We start from the raw sequence: 18,646 nt of genomic DNA, 5'->3' as shown, positions 1-18,646 counted from the left end.
GATGGGAGATTTTAATTTTCCCAACATAGACTGGGTTTCACTTAGGGTTAGGGTCTAGATGGAGCAAAATTTGTAAGGCGCATCCAAGAGAGTTTTCTAGAGCAGTATGTAAATAGTCCAACTTGGGAAGGGGCCACACTGGACCTGGTGTTGGGGATTGAGCCCAGCCAGGTGGTTGAAGTTTCAGTAGGGGATTACTTTGGGAATAGTGATCACAATTCCATAAGTTTTAGAATACTGATGGACAAAGACGAGAGTGGTCCTAACAGAAGAGTGCTGAATTGGGGGAAGGCCAACTATAGGAAAGTTTGACAGGAGCTGGGGAATGTGGATTAGGAGCAGCTGTTTGAGGGTAAATCCACATTTAAAGAGAGGTTGATCAGAGTGCAGGACAGACATGTCCCTGTGTAAATGAGGGATAGAAAAGGCAAGATTAGGGAACCATGGATGACAGGAGAAATTGCGAGACTAGCAAAAGAGGAAAAAGGAAGCATACATGAGGTATAGGTGACTGAAAACAGACGAAACTTTGGAAGAATATTAGGAAGGTAGGACCAATCTGAAATGAAGAATTAAGAGGGCTAAAAGGGGTCATGAAATATATTTAGCAAACAGGGTTAAGGAAAATCCCAAAGCCTTTCATTCATACATAAGGAGCAAGAGGGTAACGAGAGAAAGGGTTGGCCAACTCAAGGACAAAGGAGGGAAGTTATACAAGGAGTCAGAGAAAATGAATGAGATTCTTAATGTGTACTTTGCGTCAGTATTCACTGAAGAGAAGGACATGACAGATGCTGAGGTTAGGGATAGATGTTTGATTACTCTAGGTCAAATTGGCCTAAGGTGGGGGGGGGAGATGTGTTGGGTATTCTAAAAGTCGTCAGAGTGGACCTATCCCAGGTTATGAGGGAAGCGAGAGAGGAAGTAGCTGGGGCCTTAACAGATATCTCTGCAGCATCCTTGAACACGGGTGAGGAGAATTGCTCATGTTGTCCCCTTGTTTAAGAAGGATAGCAAGGATAATCCAAGAAATTACAGACCGGTGAGCCTGACGTCAGTGATGGGGAAGCTGCTGGAGAAGATATTGAGGGATAAGATCTATTTACATTTGGAAGAAAATGGGCTTATTAGTGATAGACAGCATGGTTTTGTGCAGGGAAGGTCATGTCTCACCAACTTGATAGAATTCTTTGAGGAAGTGACAAAGTTGATAGGTGAGGGAAGGACTCATATACATGGACTTCAGTAAGGCATTTGATAAGGTTCCCCATGATAGGCTGATGGAGAAAGTGAAGTTGCATGGGGTCCAGGGTGTGCTAGCTAGATGGATAGAGAACTGGCTGGGCAACAGGAGACAGAGAGTTGTAGTGGAAGGGGGTTTCTCAAATTGGAGACCTGTAACCAGTTGTGTTCCACAGGGATCCATGTTGGTACCACTGTTGTTTGTGATTTACATAAATTATCTGGAGGAAGGTATAGATGGTCTGATTAGCAAGTTTGCAGATGACACGAAGATTGGTGGAGTAGCAGATAGTGAAGGGGACTGTCAGAGATTACAGCAGAATATAGATAGATTGGAGAGTTGGGCAGAGAAATGCCAGATGGAGTTCAATCCAGGCAAATGTGAGGTGATGCATTTTGGAAGATCAAATTCAAGAGCAAACTATACAATAAATGGAAAAGCCCTGGGGAAAACTGATGCACAGAGAGATCTGGGTGTTCAGGTCCACGATACCCTGAAGGTGGCAACGCAGGTCGATAGAGTGGTCAAGAAGGCATATGGCATGCTTTCATTCATCGAATGGGGTATTGAGTACAAGAGTTGGCAGGTCACGTTACAGTTATATAAGACTTTGGTTCAACCACATTTGGAATACTGTGTACAGTTCTGGTCGCCACATTACCAAAAGGATGTGGATGCTTTGGAGATGGTACATAGGAGGTGCAGCAGGATGTTGCCTGGTATGGAGCACGCTAGCTACGAAGAAAGCTCGAGTAGATTAGGATTATTTTCTTTAGAAAGTCGGAGGTTGAGGGGCTACCTGACTGAGGTCCACAAAATCATGAAAGGCATAGACAGGGTGGATAGCAAGAAACTTTTTCCCCAGAGTGGGGGGCTCAAGTACTAAGGGTCATGATTTCAAGGTGAGAGGGAAAGAGTTTAAGGGAGATAGGTGTGGAAAGTTCTTTATGCAGAGGGTGGTGGGTGCCTTGAACGCATTGCCAGCGGAGGTGCTTGAGGCGGACACAACAGCATAATTTAAGATGTATACAGACAGATATGCAAATCTGCAGGGAGCAGAGGGATGCAGATCCTTGGCAAAAAGGCGACAGGTTTAGATAGAGGATCTGGATCTGGATCAGCGTAGGCTTGGAGGGCTGAAGGGCCTGTTTCTGTGCTGTAATTTTCTTTGTTCTTTGTTCCTGTCCACTATCCAGAGATGCTTTCACAAAGATTTGAATGTTTTCCCCTACCAACAAATCACCAATGTTACTTTGTTTTAAAACCTTTTTCTCAATCTCGAAATTAATTGGGTCTCTAATTAAACAAAATATTACAACAACAAAATGAAGGAAACATCGGAAGAGAGCGCTAAATTGAAATGGAGTTGGAGGGAGTGCATTTACTTCTATAATCTATTTATCTTATTCCAATTAGCATTTGACTCAAGGAGTAATCTGGAGTGGTTGTTTGTGGTTTTGCTGCATAATTCAGTCCTAAACTGCTATAGATTGCAACAACTGTATCATTCCTCTCCAGCCCAGAAGAGATATCTTTAATTTTGACACCAGGTAAGCAAGCCCTGGCACTCTGTCTTTGCCACAGATATCGGTATCTATTCTCCTAATACCACCTCTATTACACTTCTTTTTCTCCCAACTTCAATGCACTCTGTACCACAGTGCTATGATCAGTTTGCTCATCCACGCTGCAGTCTGTACTCTTATCCATGCCAACAGCAAGAACCACGTACCAATGGGACGAGGATTGAGAACTGAGGCTCCAATGTTAACTGATTAGAGATAGTAGGAACTGCAGATGCTGCAGAATCTGAGATAACAAGGCGCAGAGCTGGATGAACACAGCCGGCCAAGCTTAAACTTTTCCCCTCTCATCTTGAAATCGTGACCCCTAGTAATTGAGTCCCCCACTCTGGGAATCTTCATTTTCTGAAGAAGGATCTAGACCTGAAATAATAAAATGTGAGGCTGGATGAACACAGCAGGCCAAGCAGCATCTCAGGAGCACAAAAGCTGACGTTTCGGGCCTAGACCGTTCATCAGAGAGGGGGATGGGGGGAGGGAACTGGAATAAATAGGGAGAGAGGGGGAGGCGGACCGAAGATGGAGAGTAAAGAAGATAGGTGGAGAGGGTGTAGGTGGGGAGGTAGGGAGGGGATAGGTCAGTCCAGGGAAGACGGACAGGTCAAGGAGGTGGGATGAGGTTAGTAGGTAGCTGGGGGTGCGGCTTGGGGTGGGAGGAAGGGATGGGTGAGAGGAAGAACCGGTTAGGGAGGCAGAGACAGGTTGGACTGGTTTTGGGATGCAGTGGGTGGGGGGGAAGAGCTGGGCTGGTTGTGTGGTGCAGTGGGGGGAGGGGATGAACTGGGCTGGTTTAGGGATGCAGTGGGGGAAGGGGAGATTTTGAAACTGGTGAAGTCCACATTGATACCATATGGCTGCAGGGTTCCCAGGCGGAATATGAGTTGCTGTTCCTGCAACCTTCGGGTGGCATCATTGTGGCAGTGCAGGAGGCCCATGATGGACATGTCATCAAGAGAATGGGAGGGGGAGTGGAAATGGTTTGCGACTGGGAGGTGCAGTTGTTTGTTGCGAACTGAGCGGAGGTGTTCTGCAAAGCGGTCCCCAAGCCTCCGCTTGGTTTCCCCAATGTAGAGAAAGCCGCACCGGGTACAGTGGATGCAGTATACCACATTGGCCGATGTGCAGGTGAACCTCTGCTTAATGTGGAATGTCATCTTGGGGCCTGGGATGGGGGTGAGGGAGGTGGTGTGGGGACAAGTGTAGCATTTCCTGCGGTTGCAGGGGAAGGTGCCGGGTGTGGTGGGGTTGGAGGGCAGTGTGGAGCCTTTTTTTCGCGGGAAATGCGGGAGACGCGGTCAAGGGCGTTCTCAATCACCGTGGGGGGGAAGTTGCGGTCCTTAAAGAACTTGGACATCTGGGATGTGCGGGAGTGGAATGTCTTATCGTGGGAGCAGATGCGGCGGAGGCGGAGGAATTGGGAATAGGGGATGGAATTTTTGCAGGAGGGTGGGTGGGAGGAGGTGTATTCTAGGTAGCTGTGGGAGTCGGTGGGCTTGAAATGGACATCAGTTACAAGCTGGTTGCCTGAGATGGAGACTGAGAGGTCCAGGAAGGTGAGGGATGTTCGCTCCACACTGCCCTCCAACCCCACCACACCTGGCACCTTCCCCTGCAACCGCAGGAAATGCTACACTTGTCCCCACACCTCCTCCCTCACCCCCATCCCAGGCCCCAAGATGACATTCCACATTAAGCAGAGGTTCACCTGCACATCTGCCAATGTGGTATACTGCATCCACTGTACCCGGCGCGGCTTTCTCTACATTGGGGAAACCAAGCGGAGGCTTGGGGACCGCTTTGCAGAACACCTCCGCTCAGTTCGCAACAAACAACTGCACCTCCCAGTCGCAAACCATTTCCACTCCCCCTCCCATTCTCTTGATGACATGTCCATCATGGGCCTCCTGCACTGCCACAATGATGCCACCCGAAGGTTGCAGGAACAGCAACTCATATTCCGCCTGGGAACCCTGCAGCCATATGGTATCAATGTGGACTTCACCAGTTTCAAAATCTCCCCTTCCCCCACTGCATCCCTAAACCAGCCCAGTTCATCCCCTCCCCCCACTGCACCACACAACCAGCCCAGCTCTTCCCCCCCACCCACTGCATCCCAAAACCAGTCCAACCTGTCTCTGCCTCCCTAACCGGTTCTTCCTCTCACCCATCCCTTCCTCCCACCCCAAGCCGCACCCCCAGCTACCTACTAACCTCATCCCACCTCCTTGACCTGTCCGTCTTCCCTGGACTGACCTATCCCCTCCCTACCTCCCCACCTACACCCTCTCCACCTATCTTCTTTACTCTCCATCTTCGGTCCGCCTCCCCCTCTCTCCCTATTTATTCCAGTTCCCTCCCCCCATCCCCCTCTCTGATGAAGGGTCTAGGCCCGAAACGTCAGCTTTTGTGCTCCTGAGATGCTGCTTGGCCTGCTGTGTTCATCCAGCCTCACATTTTATTATCTTGGAATCTCCAGCATCTGCAGTTCCCATTATCTCTAGACCTGAAATGTCAGCTTTCCTACTCCTCTGATGCTGCTTGGCCTGCTGTGTTCATCCAGCTCTACGCCTTGTTATCTCCAATGTTCAATTCTGGATCTCAATACCAGCAGCATTGGCAGTCACATTCTCCTGACCATTGACCAAATTTCATGTAACGTAGTTAATTTAAGGAGTGTGCCTGTCTCTGAAACAGTGCCCGGGTAAACAACAGAACTATTACAATGCAGCAGGAGGAGGAGGCTATTTTGCCTGTAATGGCTAGGTAAGTGAGCATCATTATCTAGTACCAATCTCCGGTTTCTTCCTCACACTTCTGTGCATTACTTTTATCTAAAAAATCATCCAAAGCCCTTGAGAATGCCTCAATTGAACCTGCCTCCACCACACTTCCAGGCAACGCATTCCATACCCTAGCTATTCACTCGGGCTCCAGCTCATCAGTTCTGATGCAAAGATACTCAAGCAGCCAATATGTTCTGTAGATGTGATCTCCATGAAACACATGGCACCCACCAGTTCCCATGCTACCAACCTCTAATGCAAGTAATTGATCGATTTGTATGTTAAATATTTTGGAAGTGAATTTTCTATTTGTACTTTTCAGCTGTAACAATGTCTGAATTAATTCAGAAAAACAGAATTGATTTCTAAAAGGCACACCTGACTCATCAAACTGACTTTTTTTTGATGAAGTCACAGAGAAGAGTGATGGAGGGAAGATAGTGGATGGTGTCGATGTGGATTTTAAGAATATGCTTAACAAAATACCATGTAAAAGGTTGAAGAACCAAATTGATAATTATAAAATAGGAGTATCGACATCACATTAGATTATTAAAAATTGTTTTTTGTCCCCAAGTCAGTTGTGGCAAATGTTTCTTGAGTTTGGAGAATACTATACAGTGAACTCCCCAAGGATAGGAGCACTGCTTCTTTTGAGATTAATGACTTCTACAAAATTTTGAAATTTGATAATACCAAACCTGGAGGTGTGACATACCAATTGATTACTAACAGGATATGAATAGGGAACTTGGAAGTGATGTACTTTGGCAGACGATAAAGGAAGAGGCAATATACACTTAATAGCAACATTCTGAAGTGCACAGGAATAAAACAGTCTGGACTGACATATGCATAGAACTTTGAAAATGGCAGGACATATTCAGAAAGTGGCCAGCAAAGCAAATAAGAATTGTGAAGAAGGATCACTTGACCCAAAATATTAACTGATATCTCTCCTCAGATGCTGCCAGACCTGCCATGCCTTTCCAGCAACTTGAAAGCAAATAGGATCTTGGATTTCATAAATAGAGAGATTGAGTACAGAAAGAAGGAAAGCTATGTTGTAGTTGTATAACAAAGAAGAGTACAGCACAGGTACAGGCTCTTCAAGCCACCAAGACTGAGCCGACAGATGATGCCTTCCTAAACTAAAAACTTTTGCCTCTACATGTTCTGTATCCCTCTATCCCCTGTCTATTCATACATTTGTTAAGATGCCTCTTAAACACTGCTATCGTATCTGCCTCCACCACCTCGTCTAGCAGCACACTCCATGCACTTACGACCTTCTGCTTCTCACATTTCCTATAAACATACCCCCTTTTTCATTAATCATATGTCCCCTAGTAATTGATATTTCTGCCCTGGGAAAAAGACTTTGTCTATCCGTGCCTCTCAATTTTGTAAACTTTGATCAGGAAAAAAACAGGATCCCCAGCAATGATCCCTGCAAAACATCACTGGTCACAGAGCTCTAGTTCGATAAACACCCTTCTACCACAAGTCTCTGCCTTCTATGACTATAATCCAGCTGTGTATCCATCTCACCATGGGTCCCATTTGATTTCATCTTTTGCATCAGCCTGCTACAAGGGACCTTATCAAAAGCCTTGCAGAAGTTCACACAGACATCATTCTCCACTCTACCTTCAATCAGGTAGACGGACAGGTCAAGGGGCTGGGATGAGGTTAGTAGGTAGGAAATGGGGGTGCGGCTTGAGGTAGGAGGAGGGGATAGGTGAGAGGAAGAACAGGTTAGGGAGGTGGGAACGAGCTGGTTTTGGGATGCAGTGGGGGAGGGGAGATTTTGAAGCTTGTGAAATCCACATTGATACCATTGGGCTGCAGGGTTCCCAAGCGGAATACAAGTTGCTGTTCCTGCAACCTTCGGGTGGCATCATTGTGGCACGGCAGGAAGCCCAAGATGGACATGACATCTGAGGAATGGGAGGGGGAGTTGAAATGGTCCGCGACTGGGAGGTGCAGTTGTTTAGTGCACACCGAATGTGCAGGTTCTACAAAGCGGTGCCCAAGCCTCCGCTTGGTTTCCCCAATGTAAAGGAGGCCACAATGGGTACAGCGGATGCAGTATACCACATTGGCAGATGTGCAGGTGAACATCTGCTTGATGTGGAAAGTCTTCTTGGGACCAGGAATGGGGGTGAGGGTGCTGGTGTGGGGGCAGGTGTAGCTCTTCCCGCAGTTGCAGGGCAAAGTGCCGGGGGTGGTGGGACTGGAGGGGAGTGTGGAGCGGACCATGGAGTCACGGAGAGATTGGTCTCTCCGGAAAGCAGACAAGGGTGGGGAGGGAAGAACGTCTTTGGTGGTGGGGTTGGATAGCAGATGGCAGAAGTGTTGGAGGATGATGCATTGGATCCGGAGGTTGAGGGGGTGGTACATGAGGATGAGGGGGATTCTTTTACGGCTGTAACTGCGGGGACGGGGTGTGAGGGATGAGTTGTGGGAAATACGGGAAACATAGTTGAGGGCGTTTTCAATCACTGCAGGAGGGATGTTGTAGTCCTTGAAAAACGAGATGTATGAGAATGGAATGCCTCATCCTGGGAGCAGATGTACTGGAGGCGAAGGAATTGGGAATAGGGGATGGCATTTTTGTAGGAAGGTGGGTGGGAGGTAGTGTATTCTAGTTAGCTGTGGGAGTTGGTGGGCTTGAAATGGATATCGGTTTCTAGGTGGTTGCCTGAGATGGAGACAGAGGTCCAGGAAGGTGAGAGAGATGTTAGAGATCATCCAGGTGAACTTAAGGTTGGAAGGTATGGAAGAGGGATTGAAAGAGAAGTTGTTGAGGGTAAGCACGAGTTCAGCTAAGCGGATGAGGGTGTTTCCCCATGCAGATGACCTAAAGGCCTTTTGCTTCTTCCTGTCCCGCAGGCCTGACCAGTCCCCTGCCACTGACACCGTCAACTGCCTAGCTGAACTCGTCCTCACCCTCAACAACTTCTCTTTTAATTCCTCCCATTTACGACAGACAAAGTGGGTGGCCATGGGTACCCGCATGGGCCCAAGCTACGCCTGCCTCTTTGTAGGTTACATGGAACAGTCCCTCTTCCGTACCTACACTGGCCCCAAACCCCACCTCTTCCTCCGTTACATTGATGACTGTATCAGCGCCACCTCGTGCTCCCATGAGGAGCTCAAATAGTTCATCCACTTCACCAACACCTTCCACCCCAATCTTAAGTTCACCTGGACCATCTCTAACATCTCTCTCACCTTCCTAGACCTCTCTGTCTCCATCTTGGGCAACCACCCAGAAACCAATATCCATTTCAAGCCTACCGACTCCCACAGCTACCTAGAATACACCACCTCCCACCCACCTTCCTGCAAAAATACCATCCCCTATTCCCAATTCCTTTGCCTCCGTCGCATCTGCTCCTTGGATGAAGCATTCCACTCTCGTACATCTCAGATGTCCTCATTTTTCAAGGACTACAACATTCCCATCCACCCACCCCAACAGTGGTCGAGAACGCCCTCTACCGTGTCTCCCGCATTTCCCACAACCCATCCCTCAAACCCGCTTCCCACAATAACAACCAAAAAAGAATCCCCCTCATCTTCATGTACCACCCCACCATCTCTGGATCCAACGCATCATCCTCTGACACTTCCACCATCTGCAATCCGACCCCACCACCAAAGACATTTTTCCCTCCCCACCCTTGTCTGCTTTCGGGAGGGACAAATCTCTCCATGACTCCCTTGTCCTCTCCACACTCCCCTCCCACCCTACCACACCCGGCACTTTACCCTGCAACCGCAGGAAGTGCTACACCTACTCCACACCTCCTCCCTCAACCCCATCCCAGGCCCCAAGATGTTCACCTGCACACCTGCCAATGTGATATACTGTATCTGCTGTACCCATTGTGGCCTCCTCTACATCAGGGAACCAAGCGGAGGCTTGGGGACTGCTTTGCAGAACATTTAGCTGCACCTCCCAGTCGCGAACCATTTCAACTCCCCCTCCCAATCCTCAGACGACATGTTCATCCTGGGCCTCCTGCAGTGCCACAACGATGCCACCGAAGGTTGCAAGAACAGCAACTCATGTTCCGCTTGGGAACCCTGCAACCCACTGGTATCAATGTGGACTTCACAAGCTTCAAAATCTCCTTTTCCCCCACTGCATCCCAAAACCAGCTTGTTCCTGCCTCCGCAACCTGTTCTTCCTCTCACCTATCGCCTCCTCCCACCTCAAGCCATACTCCCATTTCCTACCTACTAACCTCATCCTGCCCCCTTGGCCTGTCCATCCTCCCTGGACTGACGTATCTCCTCCCTACCTCCCCACCTACACTCACCTTTACTGGCTCCATCCCCACCTTTTTGACCTGTCTGTCTCCTCTCCACCTATCTTCTCCTCTATCCATCTTCCATCCACCTCCCCCTCTCTCCCCATTTCTTTCAGAACCCCCTTCCTCTCCCCCATTTCTGATGTGGGTCTAGGCCCGAAATGTCAGACTTCCTGCTCCTAAGATGCTGCCTGGCCTGCTGTGTTCATCCAGCTCTACACCTTGTTATGACAGAATCAGTCCTAGTCAGCACGGATTCACTAAAAGGAAATCATGCTTGACAAATCTTCTGGAATTTTTTGAAGATGTTACCAGTAGAGTTGCCAAGGGTTAATCAGTAATGTTGTATATCTGGGCTTTTGAAAGGCCGTTGACAAGGATCTACACGAGAGATTAAGAGGTGTGGAGCTGGATGAACACAGCAGATTAGGCAACATCAGAGGAGTGGGAAAGCTGATGTTTCGGGTCTGGACCTTTTTTCTGAAGAAGGGTCCAGACCCGAAACGTTAGCTTTCCAACTCCTCTGATGCTGCCTGACCTGCTGCGTTCATCCAGCTCTACACCTGTTATCTCAGACTCCAGCATTGGCAGTTCCAACTATCTCTACATAAGAGATTGGTAAGGAAAACTTAAGCTCCTGGTATTGGAGATAATGTTCTGACATGGACAGAGAACTGGTTGGCATTCAGGAAGCAGAGTTGGAATAAACAGGCCCTTTCAGAGTGGCAGGCAGTGACAAGTGGGGTCCCTGCACGGTTCAGTGCTGTTCACACTATATACATTAACGATTTGGACAAAGGAATTGAATGTAATATCTCCTAGTTTGCCCACCACAGAGTGTGCTGTGAGGAGGATGTTAAGTCGCTGCCAGGTGACTTGGATAGACTGGTTGAGTGGGCAAATACTTGGCAAATGCAATGTAGTGTGAATAGATAATAAAATGTGAGGCTGAATGAATACAGCAGGCCCAGCAGCACCTCAGGAGCACAAAAGCTGACGTTTTGGGCCCAGACCCTTCATCAGAGAGGGGGATGGAGTGAGGGTTCTGGAATAAATAGGGAGAGAGGGGGAGGCATACCGAAGATGGAGAGAAAAGAAGATAGGTGGAGAGGAGAGTATAGGTGGGGAGGTAGGGAGGGTATAGGTCAGTCCAGGGAAGACGGACAGGTCAAGGAGGTGGGATGAGAGGTTAGTAGGTAGGAGATGGAGGTGCGGCGTGGAGTGGGAGGAAGGGATGGGTGAGAGGAAGAATAGGTTAGGGAGGCAGAGACAGGCTGGACTGGTTTTGGGATGCAGTGGGTGGAGGGGAAGAGCTGGGCTGGTTGTGTGGTGCATGGGGGGAGGGGACGAACTGGGCTGGTTTTGAGATGCGGTGGGGGAAGGGGAGTTTTGAAGCTTGTGAAGTCCACATTGATACCATTGGGCTGCAGGGTTCCCAAGCGGAATATGAGTTGCTGTTCCTGCAACCTTCGGGTGGCATCATTGTGGCACTGCAGGAGGCCCATGATGGACATGTCATCTAAAGAATGGGAGGGGGAGTGGAAATGGTTCGCGACTGGGAGGTGCAGTTGCTTATTGCGAACCGAGCGGAGGTGTTCTGCAAAGCGGTCCCCAAACCTCCGCTTGTTTTCCCCAATGTAGAGGAAGCCACACCGGGCACAATGGATACAGTATACCACATTGGCAGATGTGCAGGTGAACCTCTGCTTAATGTGGAAAGTCATCTTGGAGCCTGGGATAGGGGGAGAGAGGAGGTGCCTCACCCCTCTCCCAGGCCCCAAGATGACTTTCCATATTAAGCAGAGGTTCACCTGCACATCTGCCAATGTGGTATACTGTATCCATTGTACCCGGTGTGGCTTCCTCTACATTGGGGAAACCAAGCGGAGGCTTGGGGACCGCTTTGCAGAACACCTCCGCTCGGTTCGCAATAAACAACTGCACCTCCCAGTCGCGAACCATTTCCACTCCCCCTCCCATTCTTTAGATGACATGTCCATCATGGGCCTCCTGCAGTGCCACAATGATGCCACCCGAAGGTTGCAGGAACAGCAACTCATATTCCGCTTGGGAACCCTGCAGCCCAATGGTATCAATGTGGACTTCACCAGCTTCAAAATCTCCCCTCCACCCCCTGCATCTCAAAACCTGCCCAGTTCGCCCCCTCCCCCCAATGCACCACACAACCAGCTCAGCTCTTCCCCTCCACCCACTGCATCCCAAAACCAGTCCAGCCTGTCTCTGCCTCCCTAACCTATTCTTCCTCTCACCCATCCCTTCCTCCCACCCCAAGCCGCACCTCCATCTCCTACCTACTAACCTCATCCCACCTCCTTGACCTGTCCGTCTTCCCTGGACTGACCTATACCCTCCCTACCTCCCCACCTATCTTCTTTTCTGTCCATCTTCGGTCTGCCTCCCCCTCTCTCCCTATTTATTCCAGAACCCTCACCCCATTCCCCTCTCTGATGATGGGTCTAGGCCAGAAACGTCAGCTTTTGTGCTCCTGTGATGCTGCTTGGCCTGCTGTGTTCATCCAGCCTCACATTTTATTATCTTGGATTCTCCAGCATCTGCAGTTCCCATTATCACTAGTGTGAATAGATGTTAAGTTATCCACTTTGGTCACAAAAACAGGATGACAGATTACTTTCTGACTGGTGGCAGTTTAGGAAAAGGTGAGGTACAATGAGACCTGGGTGTCATGGTGGAACAGTCGCTGAAGGTCAGCATGCAGGTGCAGCAGGAAGCAACTAATGGCATGCTTGTCTTCATAGCAGGAGAATTTAAGTATCAGAGTAAGGATATCTTGCTGCAGTTATACAGGGTCCTGGTGAGGACACACATTGAGTTTCATGTGCAGTTTTGGTCTCCTAATCTGAGGAAGGACATTCTTGCTATTGAGGGAAAGCAGCGAAGGTTTACCAGACTGATGCAAGGGATGGCAGGCCTGACGTGAGGAAAGGCTGGATTGACTGGGCTTGTACTTGCTGGAACTTAGAAGTATGAGGGGGGAATCTCATAGAATCATACACAATCTGATGAGACTGGATAGGCTAGATGCAGGAAGAATGTTCCTTATGTTGGGGAAGTCCAGAACTAGGGGTGACAGTCTAAGAATATGGGGTAAACCATTCAAGACTGAGATGAGGAAGAATTTGTTTACTTAGAGTTGTGAATCTGTTAGAATTCACTACCACTGGAAACTGTTCGGCCTACTTCATTGGTTATATTCAAGAGGGAGCTGGATATAGCCCTTGCAGCTAAAGGAATCAAGGAGAGAAAGCGGGAATGGGATACTGAAATTACATGCTCAGCCATGATCATATTGAATGGTGGCACTGAATGGCCTACCCATGCACCTATTTTTCTATGTTTTCTCCTATATTATAAAAAGAACTACAATTCTCAAAGGCAGGCTGGATACAGGACTGGACATGGGTATCCTCCTCAGCAGGGACAACAGGGAAATGTTTGTGGAGGGTCAGACACCAGGAGACAGCCTCAGGGTAGGGGGCAGGATTACAGAGAAATAGAAGATAGCAGAAATTAAACAATGAAAGAGAGCTGTAGGGGACTATAAGGAGGTACGAAGTGGCAAAGGAAATTAGCAATAATAAAATTGTATTGGAGAAATAACTGGGACTAAAAGTGAATAAGTCCACAGGGTTTGTGGGTCTTTATCTCAGTGTGGAAGCAGGTGGCTGTACAGGTAATGCATTACTGATTATCTTCCAAAATCCACACGATTCCTGTGGATTGGAAGGGAGCAAATATCCCCCCACTGTTCCTGCAATAGGAAGGTTGCTATTAAAATGGAAAGAGTGCAAACAAAAAATTAAAAGAATGCTATTGAGCATACAAAGTTTGAGTTATAAACAGAGCTGGATAGACTGTGATTTCTTTTCCCTGGAGCATAGGAAGCTGAGGAGTTACCTGATAGAGGATTCTAAAATCATGAGGGGCACGAATCAGGTGAATAGCCAAGATCTTTTCCCCTAGGGTAGGTGAGGTGGCTAAGATTTAAAAGGGACCTGATGGGCAACATTTTTCACACAGAGGATGGTGCATACATGGAACGAGCTGCCAGATGGAGTGGTAGAGGGAGAACAATTACAATAATCAAAAGACATTTGGACAGGTACATGGATAGGAAAAATTTAGAGGGATTTGGACCAAACACAGGAAAATGGGACTATTCAATTTAGGAAACCTGGTGAGCATGGACAGTTTGGGCCAAAGGGCCTATTTTCGTGCTGTATACCTCTGACTGTACAAGTTGGAGGTATAAAATTATAGATAAGGGACCAGAGGGATGGTGTAAGTAAGAACCTTTTTTTTCCCCATGAAGCAATAATAACCTGGAACCTGTCACTTACTAGAGGAGTGCAAGAAAAGACAACAGATGATTTGATGGCTGGTGAAAGAAGTAAACTCTAAGGACTACAAAAATAGAGCGAGGGAATGCAGCTGACTGGATGTGATCTGCAGACTTGGCACGATTAGAAGATATTAAATGGTCTCCTTTTGTGCTGTCAATTAAATTGTTGCAAACATATCTGAATATTTCATGATATTCAAAGGCTACTTTGAGACAAAGCAAGTATCATTGAATTATTTCATATAAACAAAGACACCAATCCATCACCTTTAAAAGGAAAATTGACATTTTTAAATGACTGGCAAGTGATACATGATCAAATATGCAGGAAAACATCCATTCATAGTCAGAAATCTTCCTGCCATTGCTCATCAGTTTATGGGATCTGGATTGGCAATGACCCTATGCCGATTGTTAGCATCCAATTCACTGGTCATGGCTACAGATAACCACTCTGCTTGCTGCCACTGTATAACATCCCAACATCTCTTACATTGATACTGTTCATCAACTTACAAAATATACAGATTACTGCAATTAATTGTTCACTAAATTGCCAAGGGGCAAGGGGGATGAAGTAAAAGCAGTCAAGAAAACAGGAGGAAAGTAAATTTGGCAACATGGAAATTAACAAAAAAAAACTTCACCTGGACTGCCCGTGCAATGACACTAGAGACAAATGTTAACACAGCTTTAATACTTACTATATCAAGGAAAAAATGTCAGTCTTCTTTGATTGTTTAGTTCTGTTTTTTTCAAAGAAACAATAATAATAAATTTACAAGCAAAAAAACTGAAAAATTCAGCATGTCAACTTTTTCTCTGATAATATTTGAATCGTAATAAGATGAGCAGAGAGATCTCGGTGTCCATGTACACAGATCCTTGAAAGTTGCCACCCAGGTTGACAGGGCTGTTAAGAAGGCATACAGTGTTTTAGCTTTTATTAATAGAGGGATCGAGTTCCGGAACCAAGAGGTTATGGTGAAGCTGTACAAAACTCTGGTGCGGCCGCACTTGGAGTATTGTGTACAGTTCTGGTCACCGCATTATAAGAAGGATGTGGAAGCTTTGGAAAGGGTGCAGAGGAGATTTACTAGGATGTTGCCTGGTATGGAGGGAAGTTCTTACGAGGAAAAGCTGAAGGACTTGAGGCTGTTTTCATTAGAGAGAAGAAGGTTGAGAGGTGACTTAATTGAAACATATAAAATAATCAGAGGGTTAGATAGGGTGGATAGGGAGACTCTTTTTCCTAGGATGGTGACGGTGAGCACGAGGGGGCATAGCTTTAAATTGAGGGGTGAAAGATATAGGACAGATGTTAGAGGTAGTTTCTTTACTCAGAGAGTAGTAAGGGAATGGAACGTTTTGCCTGCAACGGTAGTAGATTCGCCAACTTTAGGTACATTTAAGTCGTCATTGGATAAGCATATGGATGTACATGGAATAGTGTAGGTTAGATGGGCTTGAGATCGGTATGACAGGTTGGCACAACATCAAGGGCCGAAGCGCCTATACTGTCTGTAATGTTCTATGTTCTATGTTCTAAGACTGACCATGAAACACAGTGCTGTTTTTTCAGGCCAAAAGCAAGTGTTCAAAATGCTGGTAAAAAATGTTTTAAAGGTCTTACCTGTTGTTTAGATTGGTGGACAATGGAACAGTCACATTAGGTGGTACAGCTGAATGTGTTAACGGACTTGCATTTTGTGATATTGAGATGGGAGTCTGTACACCTCCATTTAAAGTACCCACAAATCCATTTATTGCTAGTTGATTTCCTGGTAAAGTTCCCATTAGTCCACCTACTGAAGACATCGTGGGAATGGAGGAGGCCATTGACTGCATACCACTAGCTAGTGATCCTGACATACAATTAATCTGATGAATTCCTGATCCTTGCCGAGCTGGACTGTGTCCAGTTGTGGATGGGCTGGCAAGAGAAGAACTGCTAGTACTATGTTCACTGCAAGCCTGTTCCTAAAATGATAAGATTCAAATTTACTATGCAGCTTCTTTACAAAGAAACATAAGACAACAAATAACTTAATTAAAACTATTATACTACATAAATGTAAGTTAACTAATAAACAAAGTTCCTCACAAAACAAAGACATTGAAAATGAATAAAGACGACAAAAGAAAAAGTGACAAATAATGGATTAAGGGGTAAATGCAGAGTACCATGTTGGGACGAATATTCAGGTGAATCAAATAACTAGGCCTGAAGAGAAAGCTTCAGACCAATTTTGGGGCAGGTGGGGGGGAATGCAGTTATTTTGATAATGATACCCAAGAGAGGGACAGGAAGAGACAGTATACAAACATCAAAAAATAGCAGTAAATAGGGTGAAAGGGGAATAATTGTAAAAGGGCAAAATGAATGACTCTTCACTTGAATGAGCATAGCATTCAGAACAAAATTAATTAATTAATAGAACAAATGCAGGGTAACATATGTGATCTTAGAGCCATTACTGAAACATGGTGACAAGTAGGTCAAAGCTGGGAACTAAATATTCAAAGGTTGTAACTTTTCGGAAGAACAGGAAGGAAAGGGTGGTGTGGTAGCAGTGTTGGTACAGGATGGAATAATTATGATAGCAAGAAACAATCTTGGATTGGAAGACACAGAATTCATATGGCTGGGGGAAAGAAATAAAAAGGAAGACAGTGGCATGAGTTGTCTGTAGGGTCCCTAACAGTAGGTATATTGTGGAACAGAGAATAAATCAAAAGATATTGAAGGCATGTAACAAAAGCAGTCCATTATGCATAGCTGACTTTATTGTTCATGTAGATTGGGACAGTCAGTTTGGCAGAAGCAACTATAAAGAGGAATGTATAGTATGTATTCAGGACAGTTTCCTAAAACAATATATGATGCATCCAACCAGAGATCAGGGCACTTCGGATCTATCAAGGTGTAATGAGGCAGGTTTAATAAATGAATTCAGAATAGAAAATATTCTAGGAAACAGTGGCCATAACATAGCAGAATTTGTTATTCAGGTTTAGCCGGGGGAAGTTTGGGTCAGCAACAACTGTGTTCAGCTTAAATAAGGGTAATTACAGAGGAATGATGGTAGAGCCGGTTAGAATTCACTGGGAAAGGAATCTAGCAGCAAGGACAGTTGAAAAACAAAGGCAAATATTTAAGGAAATAGTTCATGGCTCACAATAAAGATATATCACAGTGAGGTACAGAGATTCTAAGAAGGTGATAAGCCAATTACGGTTAACCAGATTTGTGGTAAACCAGAGGATTGAGAAAGTTTTAAAAACCATCAAGATTATGAAAAAGGGGAGAAAACAAACTTAGCGTAAACTTGTGAATAATATAAAGATGGATGGCAAGAGCTTCTTGAGAGATATACAAAGGGAGTGAGAAGTCAACGTGAATGGTGCCGTTTTGAGAAAAAGACTGGGGAAATAAAAATGAGGAATGAGGAAATGGCAGCAGAGTTGAAAAAATACTTTGAATCAGTCTTCATAGTAGAAGATACTGGACAGCTTTCTAAAATTATTAAAAGTAACAGCTTTATTTAAAAAGACATGAAGATAAAGAACAGGTAACTATAGGTCAGCTAGTTTAATGTCTACATTTGGGAAAATGTTAGCATCTATTGAAATGGATATAATAGCAGAGCATTTAGAAATATGTAATATCATCAAGCAAAGTCAGCATAGTTTCCTCAAGGGGAAATCGTGACTGACCAATTGATTAGAATTTTTTGAGCAGGTAACAAGCACGATAGATAAAAGGAAGCAGTGGATGTAATATATTTGTTTTTTTTCAGAAGGTGTTTGAGAAGGTACAACACCTTAAGCTACTTAATAAGAGCCCATTGTGTTGTAGATAATATATTAGCATGGATAGAGTGTTGGCTAGCTAGATAGAGAGTTGGGATAAGGACAACATTTTCAGGATGGCAACCTTTAACTTGCAGAATGCCACAGGAATCCATGCTATTCACACAATATATGTTAATGACGTGGATGAGAAAACTAATGTCCAAGTTTGTGGATGACACAAAAATAGGTGGCAACAGAAATAGTGAAGATGACACAGAGTCTGCACAGGTATACTGACAGGGTAATTGAATGTGCAGAAACTTGGCAGATGGAATAAAGTACAAGTAAATGTGAGGTTATTAATTATGGCAAGAAGAATAGAGGAACTGAATATTATTTAAATTCAGAAAAAAAACTGAAGTGGGAGATCAGAAATCCTCATCAGTGAGTCACAACAAGCTAGCATCCAAGTTCAGGAGGTAATAGGGAAGGTAAATGGAATGTTGGCCTTTATTTCAAAGAGAATGGAGAATAAATGA

The 18,646-nt window shown here is 45.8% G+C and overlaps 1 protein-coding gene across 12 annotated transcripts in view; it reads right to left on the bottom strand.

Moving 5' to 3' along the window:
- The window catches only part of mllt10 (MLLT10 histone lysine methyltransferase DOT1L cofactor), a 647,928-nt gene that overhangs the window by 21,384 nt on the left and 607,898 nt on the right, over nucleotides 1–18,646 (bottom strand). For 10 of the 12 annotated variants that reach the window (XM_059638794.1, XM_059638800.1, XM_059638789.1 and 7 more), the window contains 2 exons: nucleotides 15,946–16,292; nucleotides 15,017–15,058 (listed from right to left, as the gene is read on the bottom strand). In XM_059638794.1, coding sequence (XP_059494777.1) covers nucleotides 15,017–15,058; nucleotides 15,946–16,292 — 389 coding nt within the window. The remainder of the gene's footprint in view (nucleotides 1–15,016; nucleotides 15,059–15,945; nucleotides 16,293–18,646) is intronic. The other 2 variants (XM_048559213.2, XM_048559223.2) reach the window with 1 other exon arrangement.

Source organism: Stegostoma tigrinum, chromosome 2 (assembly GCF_030684315.1).
Source record: "Stegostoma tigrinum isolate sSteTig4 chromosome 2, sSteTig4.hap1, whole genome shotgun sequence".
Lineage (NCBI taxonomy): Eukaryota > Metazoa > Chordata > Chondrichthyes > Orectolobiformes > Stegostomatidae > Stegostoma > Stegostoma tigrinum.
Note: the sequence above shows the minus strand (reverse complement) of the source record. Positions and strands in the feature narration are given on the sequence as shown.